This window comes from Garra rufa, chromosome 15 (genome assembly GCF_049309525.1).
Source record: "Garra rufa chromosome 15, GarRuf1.0, whole genome shotgun sequence".
In the NCBI taxonomy this organism is placed as follows: Eukaryota; Metazoa; Chordata; class Actinopteri; order Cypriniformes; family Cyprinidae; genus Garra; species Garra rufa.
In genome coordinates, this window is record NC_133375.1 from 33,031,843 (window position 1) to 33,049,088 (window position 17,246).

Consider the following 17,246-nt stretch of genomic DNA (forward strand, 5'->3'; position numbering starts at 1 on the left):
CTGAAAAGAACGTCTTTACACAGCCGTGAGAAATTGCTCTTTTAGTCCCGGTCTGCCCAGGGAGGAAACCGCGGCACCACTGTGCATTCAATGGGGCTTGCTCGCTGGAACGCAGGAGGCTTTTATGGCCGTGAAAACGGCCGCCCGCGGGACCCCGCTGGCGGCGCCGAGAAATTCACTCTTTTAGTTTGTCTCTTTCAATCGGCGCACACCAGCAGAGAGAGCAGCAGGAACGTGAAGTTTTCCTTTTTCTTGAGGAGAGAAGGCTTGAGCATACCGGCTCTGAAAGCGAAAGTCTGTTTGAGTGATGCGCGCCGCCTTCTTATATACCCGCATGTGCGGGGGAGTGGCCGACGCGCACGTCCACTCGCCAATTTGCAATTGGCCTTTTTTATATAAGGCTCAGAGATGATCGGTCTCTCAGGCGAGATCCCAATGTAACGTCGAAGTGATTCGACTGAAGGGGTAACGAAAATACCAAACTTTGAGTGCCAAAAGTATTCTTTTTCCAATGCAGTTGTCTTTACAGAAGGAAACAAGATCTTTGGTTTCAAAAGTTGTTCTTCAGATATTCCTCTTTGAAAGAAAAGAAGTAAAATATTTTTGCAAAGTGACCCACATTTGGGTTCAATTTACTCCTGGCGCCATATTCAAATTCTAATATCTCTAAAAACGGAACCATACAAGACCCTGAAAATGAAGATGCCAAAAGGAAAGTTTGTTAAGACCCAATATCTGCTAAAGCCAGTAAATAAATATTATGGCTCCAGGAGTAAATATTCGTCCATATTTTTTAATATTTAGACTTTAATCACTATACATATCTATTTTTTTCAGGGAAAATATTAGCGAAATCAAAAATGTGAGTCGGGGAACGTTTTTGAAATTACTACAAAACTTAAACAAAAATGTAAAAAAAATAATAAAATAAAAAATAAAAGCTATATCAAAATATGAATAAATACTAAAATAATATCATTACATTGACACAAATATACATACAATTTTGTCTTTACAGGCCACTTACATAGAAATCTTCCTCTCACCTGTAGCTTTGCACTGTCCAGTCCCAGCAGTCAGCACATAGCCATCCTGACATTTACATGCAAAAGATCCATTGGTATGGATACAAATTTGATCACACACATCTGAATCAAGGCAGTGATCCACATCTGGAAGTGAAAAGTGAATATTTGAGTGGAAAAGGTAAAGATAATGCATGTTTTGAAGACAACTGTAATTTATTTGGGAAAAGTTTATCTCAACCAAAGAGAGAACCAACTCATTTGGATTATTAGAATGAGCTATATTTTATTTTAAAGTGCTATTAGTAATCCGTCACATATTAAAATGTTTTACTCATAATGAAATGATCAGTTTTATTTCACATCGCCTCACAGGGGCAGACATGTTTAGATTATTTGAGCTGTTGAATACTACTTCTTTTAGGTCAGTAACCGCCCTGTACTAGACACTATTGCTCATGGAAAAAAAATGTATGGTCACTGCCTGCCATCTGTTTTACAGTGCCATGTCTACAGCAATGCTCTAATTTGTTTACATTGGAGCACGTAATGTCAACGTCATTTATACAGAGGACCAGTGTGACTCATTTCTCACCCTGACAGTGTGTATCCTGGACCAGCCTCATTCCACTGGGGCAGTCACACATGAAACCAAGCGGCAGATCAATACACAGGTGAGAACAGCCACCGTTATTGATCTCACATTCATTGCCATCTACAGAAACAGAGAAATAAAGACAAATAGTGAATTTTTAAATGTTCAATAATAACAACAATCTCTCTCCCTCTCTGTATATATCATGTTTAATTTTATTATTTGTAATCCATTACCGATTCAAAATTACATGACAAAAATTGTAGTTATTAATGTAGTTGGTTACATTACACATTTTAGGTAATATAATCAGACTTCTTTTTGATTAGATTTCGATTATTTTTGACTTTGGTTACTTTATTTATTAATTTTAGAAATGAACATTTAAAAGATAAAAAAAGAGAATTAGGGAGAATAAACAAATTATGATTAATTGTTAATTGCTATTGTGTGAATATGTAATGATGCAATGATTTTAAAATATAATGCAATCTAATTACAAGTACTTAATTTTTGGAATCTGATTACATAATCCAGATTACATATAATCAATTATTACCCAGCACTCTATGTGTTTGTGTGTATGTGTTATATATATAGTATTATATTATTTTATAGTTGTGTATTATATATTTTATATGTGTGTGTGTGTGTGTGTGTGTGTGTGTGTATAATTAACAAGAATTTCATATTAATATCTAAGATTATGCATTATTAATTGTATTATGAATGTCCTTTATGAAAATATGTATTCAATGCCCTTACAGTTTTAGCATGACTGACCTTTGAGACATGCGTGAGACTGTATGCTGTTGCTATGTAGCCATGTTATTTTCATACATTTTTACATATCTATCATCAACTCCGAAACACAGGCCGATGTTCTTAGAACAAAAAGTACTTCTTTGTAAATGTGCCTTTTTAAAGTTTGGGTTGGTAGGCAAATATTCAAATTAATAACGCCTTTGGTCACAAGCTGCGAATACATGATCAAAATTAGACATATAAGCAACTTATAGACTTCCTGTTCTGTCTGGTTTTGGGGTATAAGAAGTACTAACCCTTTCTCTCTGCTCTCTATCTTTTACTCTGATACTGGGTGCATCTAGACAGTCTAATATTTCTATTAGACTTACTTCTCTCAGATTTGATTTGATCAGAATCTAATTTGATTCTAATTGGCTTTTGAATTTGACTTAGCTCTTTAATTCGACTTTGATTTTAATTCTAACTTGACTAATTAGACTTGATTAGACTTTACTTGACCAGATTGACAAATGATTTAATTACTGACAACTTGGAATTGGGAATTAATGTTTATTCCTTTTACTCAAAATTATATTAATGGAATTAACAGTCATTAATAATGTGATTCTTGTTATTGCTGCCATTCTTTTAATTGTGGCATTTATTTTTATACTCAAAAATATGTCTTTTGAAAACTTAATTTTTTTAACTAAATTTATAACCTTTTTACTACCACCCGTCTGACATTGAATAAATCATGTTTTGCATATATATATATATATATATATATATATATATATATATATTTTTTTTTTTTCATACCCCTGCCAAATTCAGACTTAAAGTTACTTTTATTCAACCAGCAAGTTTTTTTTGACGGGAAGTGACACAGGCTTCTCGCAAAAGATTAAATGACGATGTACAAGAGGCATCATTGTGGAAAAAAATATTTCTCAGCTTTTAATTACATTTGAACAAAAAGTGGCATGTCCAAAATTATTCATACCCTTTGCAAACTGTCAAAGTTCTATACCATTCCAAATAGTCCAAGCTGTTCTAAAGCATCCTAATTACCCTGATTCATTGGGAACAGCTGTTTTAATCAACTCAGCAGGTGAAAAACAGAAGCTCTCTGCTGCTGGTTTGTGGACAGTCATGGCTAAGACAAAGGAGCTCACTGAGGACCTGCGGCTGTGCATTGTGGCTGCTCACAAGTCAGGAAAGGGCTATAAGACCATATCTAAATGTTTTGAAGTTCCAGTGGCTACAGTGCAAAGTATTCTTAAAAAAAATAGACGTTCCACATTGTGAAAAATCTCAAAAGATGTGGTCAGAAGCCAAAGGTGACACCTGTGCTGGCCAGGAGGATAGTGAGAGAGGTAAAAAAGAATCAAAGGATCACCACCAAGACCATCCTGATGAATCTAGGCTCTGCTGGTGGCAACATCTCAAGGCAGACAGTCCAATGGACACTGCACACCGCTGGGTTCCACGGACGCAGACTAAGGAGGACACCACTTCTCCAGTGGGGAAACACAAAAGCCCGCTTGGCCTTTGCAAATGCTCATCTGGACAAAGAAGAAGACTTCTGGATGATGTAGTCTTCATTTTGCGTAGAAAAGGAGAAGCCTTCAACCCTAAGAACACCATCCCCACTGTCAAACACGGTGGTGGGAACCTAATATTTTGGGGGTGTTTTTCAGCCGGTGGACCAGAGAACCTAATCACAGTAAACGGCACCATGAAAAAGGAGCAATACATCAAAATTCTCAACAACAACATCAGGCAGTCTACAGAGAAACTTGGCCTTGGGCACCAGTGGACATTTCAGCATGACAACAACCCAAAACACACAGCAAAAGTGGTAAAGAAATGGTTAGCAGACAAAAACATTAATGTTTTGCAGTGGCCCAGTCAGAGTCCTGACTTAAATCCAATTGAGAATCTGTGGAGGGAGCTAAAGATCAGGGTAATGGCAAGGAGACCCTCCAACCTGAAAGAGTTGGAGCTCATCGCTAAAAATGAATGGGCAAAAATACCAGTGGAGACATGCAAAAAGCTGGTCAGCAATTATAGGAAGCATTTGATTGCTGTTATAGCCAATAAAGGCTTTTCTATTGATTATTGAGAAGGGTATGAAAAATTTTGGACATGCCACTTTTTGATCAAATGTAAATAAAAGATGAGTAATAATTTTTTTCCACAATGATGCCTCTTGTACATCGTCTTATTATCTTCTGGGAGACGTCTGTGTCATTTCTAATAAAGAAAAAACTTGCTGGTTGAATAAAAGTAACTTTAAGTCAGAATTTGCCAGGGGTATGAATAATTTCAGGCTTGAGTGTGTGTGTGTGTGTGTGTGTGTGTATATAAATATATATATATATATATATATATATATAATTAATACTGTTCAATGTTCAGCAAGGTTTCATTAAGGCTTTTACATGGTTAAAAAAATCTGAACACTGAACACATGAACTGTCTATTTAAAGAATTCTAAAAAATGTATTACACTTTGAGCAAAACTATTAAGCAGCAACAAAATTAAACTGTTTTTAACACTGATAATGATATTTGAATGACTTCTGAAGGATCATGTAACACTGAAGACTGAAGGCTGCTGAACATTCAGCTTTCCCATCACAAGAATAAATTAAATTTTACAACATAAACATAAAAATAAGCCTAGTATTTGTATGTGAACTGTTAATAATTTTACTAATATATATATATATATATATATATATATATATATATATATATATATAGTAAAAATAATAATATGCTTTCTTTGTTTATATAGCACTTTTACATGTATATATACATACCACAGTTCTCTTCATCGCTGCCATCTTCACAGTCTTTGATGTTGTCACACCTTCCTGAATTCGACACACAGCGTCCATTTGTGCACTTGAACTGTGACTTAGAACATGTCAGTGCGCATGTCTCTAACTGTTCATCTGCTCCATCAGAGCAGTCAGGCTTGCCATCGCAGACGCTGTGGGAAGGAACGCAGCGCGATGCTGCCACACAGTGGAAGGAGCCACTAGTGCAATTCAAACAGGAGATCTCATCACTGCTGTCTCCACAGTCATCCACACCATCACAGTGACGATTTAGAAGCAAACATCTGCCGTTGTTACACACAAACTGCTCTGTGCTGAACTTTGGAAAACCTGCGAAAGATGAGAGTAAAAAGAGCTCTTTAGTTCTAGAGATTTTTAAAAGGATAAAGGACTTTTTGAGTAGCAGGAGTAACACACATGTGGCTTTATCACTATGCTGTTTGGCTGAACTAGATTTGGGTAAATTGTGTAAGTAAATAAAATTAATATGGTAAATGTAATCTGGGACATATTTTGCACTTTTGACATCACAAGGCAACTTGAACAAAGAAGTCTCGTATGCTCATCAAAGTTCCTTTTATTTGATCAAAAATGCAGGGAAAAAATATTATTGCAATTTAAAAAGATCGTTTTCCATTTTAATTTAATTTTAAATATAATTTATTTCTGTGATGCAAAGCTGAATTTTTAGCATTATTACTTCAGTTTTTAGTGTCACATGATCCTTCAGAAATCATTCTAATATGCTGATTTATTATCAATGTTGGAAACATTTGATCAGGATTCTTTGATAAATAAAAAGTTAAAAGAACAGCATTTATTCAAAACAGAAATCTTTTCTAACCATATAATAGAAAAAGAAAAGTCTTTACTATCACTTTTCATCAATTTAACACATCATTGCTAAATAAAAGTATTAATTTCTTTCAAACAAACTTTGAACATTAGTGTATATTGTTAGAAAAGATTTATATTTTAAATAAATTTTGCTCTTTTTAACATTTTATTAATCAAAGAATCTTAAAAAAAAGTATCACAAGTTTAAAAAAAATATTAGGCACCACAAGCGTTTCCAACTTTGATAATAAATACGGATATTAGAATGATTTCAGAAGGATCACGTGACACCAAAGATTAGAGTTATGCAGTTATTACAGTTTTTCTGCAGTTTTAAAACAAATAAACGCAGTATTGATGAGCAGAAAAGACTTTATAAATCTTACTGATTCCAAACATGTAAAGAGACTTTCAAAATGATTTACTGATTTACAAAATAACACAAGTTTCGACCTAAATTAAAAGTCCCCATATTTACTACAATCTTAACATTTGTTTATTATTTTTAATAAACATTGACTGAATTAAGATCTATATTAATCACATTTGGAACAGCACAACAAATGAACAGACAAGAGTATTTCAGGTAACTGGCAGATATATATATATATTTTTTTGTGAATAACAATCCAAAGCCAAACCATTTTATAGAATTCCATCACGTTAAGTTATAAAATTAAAAAACACTACCAGTCAAAAGTTTTTGAACATGTTTTTAAAGAAGTCTCTTCTGCTCACCAAGCCTCCATTTATTTGATTCAAAGTACAGTAAAAACAGTAAAATTCAGAAATATTTTTTACTATTTAAAAAAGTATTTTTCTATTTGAATATTTTAAAATGTAATTTATTCCAATGATTAAAGATAATTTTTCAGCATCATTACCCCAGTCTTCAGTGTCCAATGATCCTAATATGCTGATTTGATGTTCAAAAGACATTTTGTATTATTATTATCATTATCAATATTTAAAAAAAGAATTCCCATTTTCATGAATACATTTTAATGAATAGAAAGATCCAAAGATCAGAATTTATCTGAGAGGGGGCGGGCCCGGCGGGGTATAGAAATTAATACTTTTATTTAGCAAGCATGCTTTAAATTGGTCAAAAGTGATGATGACTTCTATTGCTGTTCTTCTGAACTTATTCATCAAAAACATAATAATTTTTTTTTTTTTTTTTGAGTAGCAAATCAGAATGTTACAATGATTTCTGAAGGATCATGTGACACCAAAGATTGGAGTAATGCAGTTATTACAGTTAGTACATTTTTAAATCAAATAAACGCAGCATTGATGAGCAGAAAAGACTTTAAAAATCTTACTGATTACAAACTTTTAAATGGCAGTGTATATAGTGATGTAAAGAGACTTTAAAAACATTGACTGAATTAAGATTTATATTAATCACATTTGGAACAGCACAACAAAAGTGTTTGAGGTACCTGGCAGATATAAATTTTTGTGAATAACAATCCAAATAGAATTTCAAAACATGTTAAGTTATAAAATTATGCTATACACTACCAGTCAAAAGATTTTTAATGTTTTTTTTTTTTAAATAAGTCTCTTCTGCTCACCAAACCTCCATTTATTTGATTCAAAGTACAGAAAAAAATGAAAAATTCTGAAATATTTTTACTATTTTAATATATATTTTAATATGTAATTTATTCCAATGATCAAATGACATAAACCTTCTAAAATCATTCTAACAAGCTGATTTGCTGTTCAAGAAACATTTATTATTATCAATATTTAAAACAATTGAGTACATTTACTAGGATTCTTTGATGAATAGAAAGATCCAAAGATCAGCATTTATCTGAAATAAAAAGTTTTGTAACATTATTCATGGGTACCAAAGACGTCACTTCCGCTATACTCGCCGCCATATTTGTGTCCGATATGACAACAGACACAGCGCATCTAAATGAGATTCAATAATAAATTGAAATAATAAATTACTTTTTACTACTACTTCCCACACGGTGTATTTGACTTGATTGTATTTTTAGGTATGTATGCTTTATGTTTACACAAAAAGTGTAAATTATTGTGAACGTAGTCGCTCAATGAAGGCTTTAAGACCTTGAAGAATCCTGGTCACTACTTCACAGCGAACGGGACTCGCGCTGACGGCACTAATTCCCTCAGTCCGTGCTTAGATTTCGGCAAATTAGTTTTGGCGAATGCAAAAAAAAAAAAAAGTGATTATTGAGCATAAGCCCAACAACCAGCAAGCCAAGAAAACATCAAATATACCTGAGGGAAGAAGTCTTTCACGTCTTGTGTGTTCCTACACCTGAATCTCATTATTGAAGCACAAATTCAAGCACCAAAAGCAAGAGATTTCTTTATTTAAAATATGCATTTGTATTCATTCAAGCTATATGGCTGCAATAACATTTTAGTTTAGTTTATTACACCACTTGTGCAGCCAGTCACTATTCACAATAGGTACCATTTACTCGGGACGATGGTTTGTGTGTAACTTGTGTGCCATTTTTGTATGACAAATAATTTTTAGAGTAATTGTACCTAAATAGTTTTAGCAAAACAAATTATTTTTGAGAACCTTTTTACATGTATATACTTTACTGCAGGCGTTGCAATGTCAAACGCTATGTAGTACAATAGTTTAGCGTTTATTATTTAATTTTCATAATTCACTAAACACTGCATAATCTAAAACATAATCTTGCTCTTAAGCCAAATACACACTGAAACAAATAATGTACGGCATCTGGATGTACTGTAAGTCATATTCTCTGCATTAACACTGTTTTGAACTTGCTGTTCGATTGCTTTCTTTGATCGGTTCAAAATAATGTAATCGCAAAAAAATGCTTCTTTTCATTTAAAGGCATTATTTTGGTTATAATGTACTGATTCACAATCTTATTTTTAATTATTATTCCACTACTCTTGTTGTGCCGAAAAAAAACACCCTTGCTGTGAAAAGCACCTGCGTGAATGACACCGATACACTAAAGGCTATACTGTATGCATAGCGACCCACTTCAAGCACTGCTGAGATCGAATAAAACTGAAGTTAGGTTTTTTTTCTGATGATTGTTGTTAGAGCTAACAGAATATCAGATCCCGGGCATATTGTATCCTTGTTCTGAACATTCTGGGAGTTTTGTTGATCTTCCTCTGGTAGTTGTGGCAGCTGTGACCATAGACTGAAATAGGTAGCGCGGACACAAAAATGGCGACGACAAAGCACAGTGACGTCACATGGTCCCTATGGATACACATGGGCGACATTAGGGGGGGGGGGGGCAAGGGGGGGCAAGGGGGGGCAGTTGCCCCCCCTGTGGTTAGTCATGGAATCCTCGACAGCCCCGCTGCAACTGCTTTAGCCAAGCTTAGGCTCGGTTGTACTTGGGAACTAGACGGTGCTATGTAACCCTCAAACGAAAGCAAAGCAATTGAAGATCTGGAAAACTATCCAACGTGTTTTTGCAGCGTTGAGCAATGTAGCCAATCACAGACATATCTGTTGTTTCCGAACAATTAGAAACACTTGTCAGAATTCACTCACTGCTGAAAGCGCCTGATCAGTTTTTATTAAGTGCCGTTTTGTGCGCTCATGAATCGTCTTATGAGTGTAGACGCGATGTAAATAAAATATTAATTGTGTAGTTTAGAGAGCTTTATTAATTATAACGGAATTTTGTGAGATCTCTATGAATTTTTAGTGATAATAAGGGGAGCCTGCTTTGCACTTTCCAGGCTATAATGCATTTAGAATTTGTATGAAACTTTCGTTTTTCGGCACATGTAAGCTGATGTGTTTTGGGAGTGACATTTGCATATTTACGCTGGGTTTATTCTCGAAATAACGGTGAAGCAATAGACGGGATAAAAATATATTTTCCCCTTCTCCCAAAACAACTTACTGTTTCAGCTATAAAATAGTTCAGTTTTGTATGTAATGGTAAAATGTTTATATTTAGTTTCGTTTTTTATTTAGCTAATTTAGAAAAACGCTTGGAGCATTTTTTATTCGTTAAAAATATATATATTTACCGAACAGCGCCCAGCGGAAGACTGATCATAGTCTGTTTCAGGGCCGGATTTAGCCAGCCCCATTAGGGGGTGCATGTAGAATATTGGGGGGGCAAGTGTGGGTGAGCTTCTCTAATTATCTATGCAAAGAAAACTATACTAACTATGCTGTCATCATATCAGTCCACCTATCCATATCTCTATCTTCTCCTTTGATCCATTTGATTTGTCTTATAGGTTTTATGTTTGATGCCCTACCCTCTGCATTTACCCGGGCTTGGGACCGGCACAAATAGGACACTGGCTTGTGCCCTTTTGAGGCTGCATTTATGTTTTGTTTTTTTTTTTTACTTTTTTAAATGTATCTATCTATCTATCTATCTATCTATCTTTTCATTTTTTTGTCTTTTTAATTTTATTCATATATTTTTTTACTTCTTTTTTTGTGTATTTTTTTTTACAAATTTTTTTTTTTTTTAAAGCATCAGTCGTCTGCTTTTCTGTGCAAAAAGACTAACAAATGCATGCATATCTAGGCCTGTGGTTATGCCCTTCTGAGCCAGAATAACTACATTTCTTTTTCTTTCATGTAGCAATAGTGCGGCGGAAGGGAGTAAGAACACGAGACAAAGTGGAGAAAGAGCTTTAGCATGATGCAGATGATATTCCAGTCACAAGGGAGGTCACATACATGCGATGGAGCTGAGGAAATGCATTCTTATACCCGTGTAGATATTTGCAAACGGTAGAGAGGTCTTCAAACTCTACATTGCCATCATCATCAGTCTTTTTAAATTCTTTTCCAGTCTTTTTGCATTTCAGTTTTCACAGACACTAGTCCATATCGCGATTTGAATTAAGTGACAGACCAACTTTTGATTTATTAATCCAAAAATCGACGAATTCTGTGGCATTCCGCGCTATAGTAAAGTCGGTTTTTATGAATGGAGTGCACGATCCCGTCCGTGTTTTCGCAGAGGAGACATTGTAAACGCGCGATCATGTAGAGACAGAAATGACATACCTTCGTGTAAATAGGATAAATAACATAAGGCAATTTAGTTTGTTTGTTTTATGAAATTCGGAATTTTGCATGCCTTTACGTTTGGGGGGGCAGTCACAGCATTTAGGGGGGCATTGCCCCACCTTGCCCATGCCTATGTCCGGGCCTGGTCTGTTTGATCAGTTTGCCTTCTCAAATCATCACGACTTGCCTAAAATGAAATCTATAGATATAAAAAGTTCAAGTATAAAACAATGGTAGTTTAAACGGTACAGATACATGTGAGCTATATGCGCATAGTTTGTGCAGAAAGTGGAAGCTAAAGCTTGCAGGACATCGAGGCACCAGTGCAATCACTTGCATTTTTTTCATTGGAAGCAATTTAAAATTATCCGTCATTTTTGCTCACAAAGTATGAGTAATACATCGAAAAAAACGTTACAGCATTTTTATAAAATAAAGAAAACAAAAATTATGTGCTTTCTGCCGTCTGGTTCTTGAACAGGAGTGCTTAACAAAATCAAGCGAAATGCATGCCTCACAGACATAATAAATACATTTATAGAAAGCTTTAAATTATTACTTAACGAAATAAAACAAATCAAAAGCACAAACTCTTTCATGTAATCCGTAAAGATGAATTTCTCTCTGAAGGCGCGTCCAAAAAGGAGATTGCGACACTGACTCAGAATACACAAATTAATTAATAAATAATTCATTTATGTCCTTACTCTTTCCTCGACACATTCATTGTTATTTATTTTTGCCGGTGCTTGGGGTGAGTTTTAGCCTATTGTGTGCGCTTGAACGCGGATTCAGCTGCGCCAAAGCACACTAAACAGTGTCTGAGTCGGTCTCAAAAGTGAAAGCGAAAGTGAAGTTTCGTGTTGTTTCCACCAGCGCGGCATTTTTTTTCTTCACCATAATTGATGGTTGTCTAAATTATGAAAATAAGGAGAAGCCTAAAACAGGCCCGATGCCGGCCCGGGTCTGAACTATGACGTGAAAATTGGCCCGAAGCCGTAGCCCTGGGGTGTAAAAAAAAGTCAGGGCACATCGGCCCGGGCTGAAGTGCAGCGCTTAAATTGACTGCTTTGATGTGCTGCAATACCGTAGGGCACTGTTTTAATGCTTACATCTGATTTTTTTTCTTGCCCCCCCCCTGACTCAAGAGTCAAATGTCGCCCATGATTATACACTATACCATTCAAATGCTTGGAGTCAGTATATGACTGTGTGGAGGTGACTATTTTCAACATAATAATAATAATACATGTTTTTTTGAGCAGCAAATCAGAATATTAGAATGATTTCTGAAAGATCACGTGACTGGAGTAATGTGATGCTAAAAATTCAGCTTTTAAATCACAAGACTAAATTACATTAAGTATTCAAATAGAAAAGTTATTTTAATAAATATTGCTAAATAAATATTTGCTCTATTTTGGATCAAATAAATGCACGCTTGGTGAGCAGAAAAACATTAAAAATCTTACTATTCAAAAACTTTTGACTAGTAGTGTAGTGTAGTGTAGTGTAGTGTAGTGTAGTGTACATATACAGTGCCCTGCAAAAGTATTCATTTTTGTCACGTTCTGTTGCAGCATTATGTTAAACTGCTTTAAATTAGTTTTTCCCCACATCAATTTACACTCCATACACCATAATAATGACAAAGCAAAAACCAGATTTGCAAATTCTACAAACTTATTAAAAATAAAACACTGAAGTAAGTACATTGCACAAGTATTCATACCCTTAACTCAGTACATAGTTGAAGCACCTTTACAGCCTCAAGTCTTTTTCGGTATGATGTGACAAGCTTTGCACATCTGCATTTGGCAATTATCTGCCATTCTTTGCCTCACCTTTTCACCTCTCAAGCTCTGTCAGCTTGGATGGGGGCTGGCAGACATTTTCCAGAGTTCTATAGTTGTTCCAATCGTCTTCCATTATGGATAATGCTTCTGTGAACCTTCAATGCAGCAGATTTTTTTCTGAACTCTTCCCTAGATCATTGACGCAAGTCTGTCACTGAGCTCTACAGGCAGTTATCTTGACCTCAGGACTTGGTTTTTGCTCTGATATGCATTTTCAGCTGTTAGACCTTTTCTGAGAGGTGTGTGCCTTTCTAAATCATACTCATTCAAATGAATTTGCCACAGTTTAACTCCCCTCGAAGTGTAGTAACATCTAGAAGCAATATGAATGCTCCATGAGCTAAATTTTGAGTGTCCCAGAAAAGGGTATATGAATACTTATGCAACGGGATCTTTCCAGTTTTTTAACTAATTTGCACAAATGTTAAAAACCTATTTTTGCTTTGCCATTATGGAGTAGGGATTGTAGATTGATGTGGGAAAAAAATTATTTAAAGTAGCCAAATTAAACATAAGGCAGCAACATATCAAAATGTGAAAAAAATGAAGGGGTATGAATAATTTCGGAAGGCACTGTATATCTATATAACCATAATCCAGTTAAACTAACAGTACCTTTATGATGTAATACGCAATATCAATACAGCTTCTCTTTCTAGCGCCACTGTAACAGTAGCGGTCTGTCTCACGCGTGCACGTGGAACACCTTTGAGATAACACAAAGGACGTGCAAAACTACTCACAATACATTTTTTAGTTCTTTTCGTCCATGATAAAAGTGCATGTACTCTATAGTAATTTCAATAGTATGTATATATTCATACTGTACACTGAAACAATGAAAAACAAGACCTCGACTTTGACAGCTGCATGTGCCATTCGATCCAATCAGATGGCGTGAGAGCGCAGCGTGCAGCGTGAGGTCCAATAGGAAAGCGTGAACTCTACCGATGCGTTCATTAACATTAGACACATCCATTTATTATCCTTTGTCCACACAGATTTACAAACCATGCCTTACCTCCTGTTAAATGTAAACGTGACACGCACGCCAACAGCAGTAGTAAGGTACCAAGGTGTTCCATGCCTTTCTCGGCGTCCTCTAAAAGGTGCGCGCTTGTCGCGAGGCAATGATGTCACTTCCGCACTACAGAATATGTAATCACCCCAAAAATGATAAAGTTCACTTTAGAACGTTTTGGGATACTATGTTACACTTTAAAATGTATGAATGTCGCTGTATTATGTAACAGAATATCAAATGGATAAAATGGATAGCTCTTTATTTAAATTAGTTTGGTTTTAGATTATAAAACAATATATATAGGCTACAGTTTAAAATCTGTTGAATACAAAAGCTTTGTGAAACATGTTTACATTTATGTGTGTGGACGTATACCTTTGGTTATACTATGCTAGGAAAGCTTTGTGAGCTTCATTCACTCATATACAAATCTTTTCACGCATGTCTAGTAATTTATCCTTCATTACAAAATATTGTCCTCTCTCTCTCTCTCTCTCTCTCTCTCTCTCTCTCTCTCTCTCTCTCTCTCTCTCTCTCTCATTTTTGTATTAATTGTAATGTTTATTCTGTTTCTATTTTCTGTCTGTTCATTGCAGTGATGTCCCAAAGTTCACGTATTTAGTCCATATTGAAAAATATATTTGATATAAACCCATATGTTATTTATCCTTTCTGTTCTCAAAAGAGAGACAGTTTTCCATATGTTTATGTACTGCTCAAGACTTAAGCCTGTATTTGACTTGTTGAAAGATGTTTATTTGTTTTGATTTGGTTTAAATATAGCCAAAGAAGGCAATATGAATGCCAATTGATCAATTTTATTATCATTTTTCTTCCTGTAAGAGCAGGTGTGGCCATTTGTAAATTTTATAGGTGTGGCGCTCTGTCTCATCGGCATCCAGCTATTTTTAGATGCACAAAATGACTCATTTTGCTGCTTGATATTGCAAATTGGTGTGTCTTTCCATGTTATTTTAATGTATTATCTTAATTATGAGCACACTGGTTTGTAGTGTAAACAGTTTTACCGCTACAAACTGTTTAGAAATGTTTGAAAATATGTGGTCATAGAGGAGCATGGTGTTCTGTTACTAAAAAAGAAATTTACTTACATTTTCTCTAAATATGATATTATTTATATTTGAATTTGAATGTTTTTCATATTTTTTCAAACATTTCTTTAATAAAGGGTTTTTGAAAAATCTAAAAATCTCTTTCTCTCTTGTTTTTGTGTTTATTGCAAAGTTTATTCTGTTTCTATTCCTGTCTATTTATTACAGTGATGTCCCAGTTCTCACATATTTGGTCCATATTCATAAATACACTACCAGTCAAAAGTTTTTGAACAGTTAGATTTTCAATGTTTTTTAATGTTTAGAAGTCTCACCAATCCTGCATTTATTTGATCCAAAATACAGCAAAAGCAATAATATTGTGAAATATTTTACTATTTAAAATAACTGCTTTTTATTTGAATGTATTTTAAAATGTAATTTATTCCTGTGTTCAAAGCTACATTTTCAGCATCATTACTCCAGTCTTCAGTGTCACATGATCCTTCAGAAATCATTCTAATATGCTGATTTGCTGTTCAAGAAACATTTTTATTATTACTATCAATCTTTAAAACAGCTGAGAACATTTTTTTTTTTCAAAATTCTTTGATGAATTGAAAGATCCAAAGATATGAAGTAAGAAATAGTAAGAAATTAATACTTTTAAAGGAGTAGTTCACTTTCAGAACAAAAAGTTACAGATAATTTACTCACCCCCTTGTCAACCAAGATATTCATGTCTTTCTTTCTTCTGTCAATAAGAAATTATGTTTTTTGAGAAAAACATTTCAGGATTTCTCTCCATATAATGGACTTCTATGGTGCCCCCAAGTTTGAACTACTAAAATGCAGTTTAAAATGCTAAACAATCGGTTATTAGCATTTACAATTTATATACTTTTTAATCTCTACACAGAGCTAGACAAGATGAGCATTTGAGGTTAAAAAGTATATAAATTGTATTTTTTTATAGAAAATAACCGCTCGTTTTGCTAGATAAGACCCTTTTTTCCTCGGCTGTGATTGTTTAGAGCCCTTTGAAGCTGCATTTTGGAAGTTCAAACTCGGGGGCACCATAGAAGTCCATTATATGGAGAGAAATCCTGAAATGTTTTCCTCAAAAAACATATTTCCTTACAACTGATGAAAGAAGACATGACAAGAGGGTGAGTACATTATCTGTAAATTTTTGCTCTGAAAGTACTCCTTTAACTTGTGGAGAACGGACTTCATGCGTTTATTAAAACGAGCTTAAAATGGTTAAAAGCAACTGTAAACAGTAAAAAAAAAACTCAGCAAGAACACAACTTACTATAATAAACAAAAATTGCAGGCGCATAAACTTAAATCATACTTTTTATAGCGAGCATTAGAACATTATTTCCCCATGGTAAATGACGCCTATGATCTATAGGCTACTGGTGTTTTGTAAGAGAACATGCTATCAGACTTGCCTCTTGTGCAATATAGAATTACGTAGGCTATAGGTTGACCTACATATTACATGACTACCGACATTCCTACAGTCCTAACACTGTTGAGTAACAGCCATACGTTCAACCTATAGACACACAGACAACACAAAAACACCACTGACACACATTTTTTTTTTTTTTTTTTAGTTGTGAAACAAAAGAAGTGTTATTACAATTCCTGATGTTATCACTAGGGAAGATGGTGTCGTTTTACGTTTTTGTGCATTAAAATGCACAGCATAAAACACTGATGACACACTGACATCTTTGGACTCAAATCCATGCATTCTTTCACAGCAGCCTTTGCTCGCCATAGTGCCGAGCGCAAGTTACAAAATCAAGAGTTTTGTGTTTTGTAATGCGCCTCGGCAGCCAATAGACGCGCTCGCTGCTCCGCACGTGATGCTATTTTTACGTAACTCACGGACAAAACGACTGTATGTGGAGGAGCGCCAGTCACTACGTTCTTCTGTACTCAGAACTGTTAGAATGCTTTGACATTTTTTAATTTATTATTTTCGTGGCGTATCTGTGAATGTCACTCGCAAGCATGTCGTTGCGAAGACTAGACCAAGAATATGCTTTGGAGGAAAGGGGAAGTTTTTTTATAGCACCTGAAACAGAAGGCGACTGGGACGAGGAAGACCATGTTGATCACCGTCAACTTGTTTTATCCAAAGCTGACGCTTTGGCGTCGGAAAATCGTCTTAAAGAGGCTGTCGATATGTTCTCCATG

General features: G+C 34.9%; 2 protein-coding genes across 2 annotated transcripts in view; both read right to left on the bottom strand.

Moving 5' to 3' along the window:
* Positions 1–1,023: 1,023 nt before the first annotated feature.
* LOC141287726 (low-density lipoprotein receptor-like) lies at positions 1,024–14,082 on the bottom strand. Its single transcript, XM_073819862.1, has 4 exons — positions 13,978–14,082; positions 5,199–5,549; positions 1,621–1,740; positions 1,024–1,172 (listed from the first exon to the last, which is right to left on the bottom strand). Exons 1-4 carry the CDS (start codon positions 14,039–14,041, stop codon positions 1,024–1,026), a joined length of 684 nt encoding a protein of 227 aa, XP_073675963.1. The 5' UTR covers positions 14,042–14,082.
* Positions 14,083–16,591: 2,509 nt separating this feature from the next.
* The window catches only part of doc2g (double C2-like domains, gamma), a 59,889-nt gene continuing 59,234 nt past the window's right edge, over positions 16,592–17,246 (bottom strand). Inside the window, exon 11 of the mRNA XM_073819863.1 lies at positions 16,592–16,596. Coding sequence (XP_073675964.1) covers positions 16,592–16,596 — 5 coding nt within the window. The remainder of the gene's footprint in view (positions 16,597–17,246) is intronic.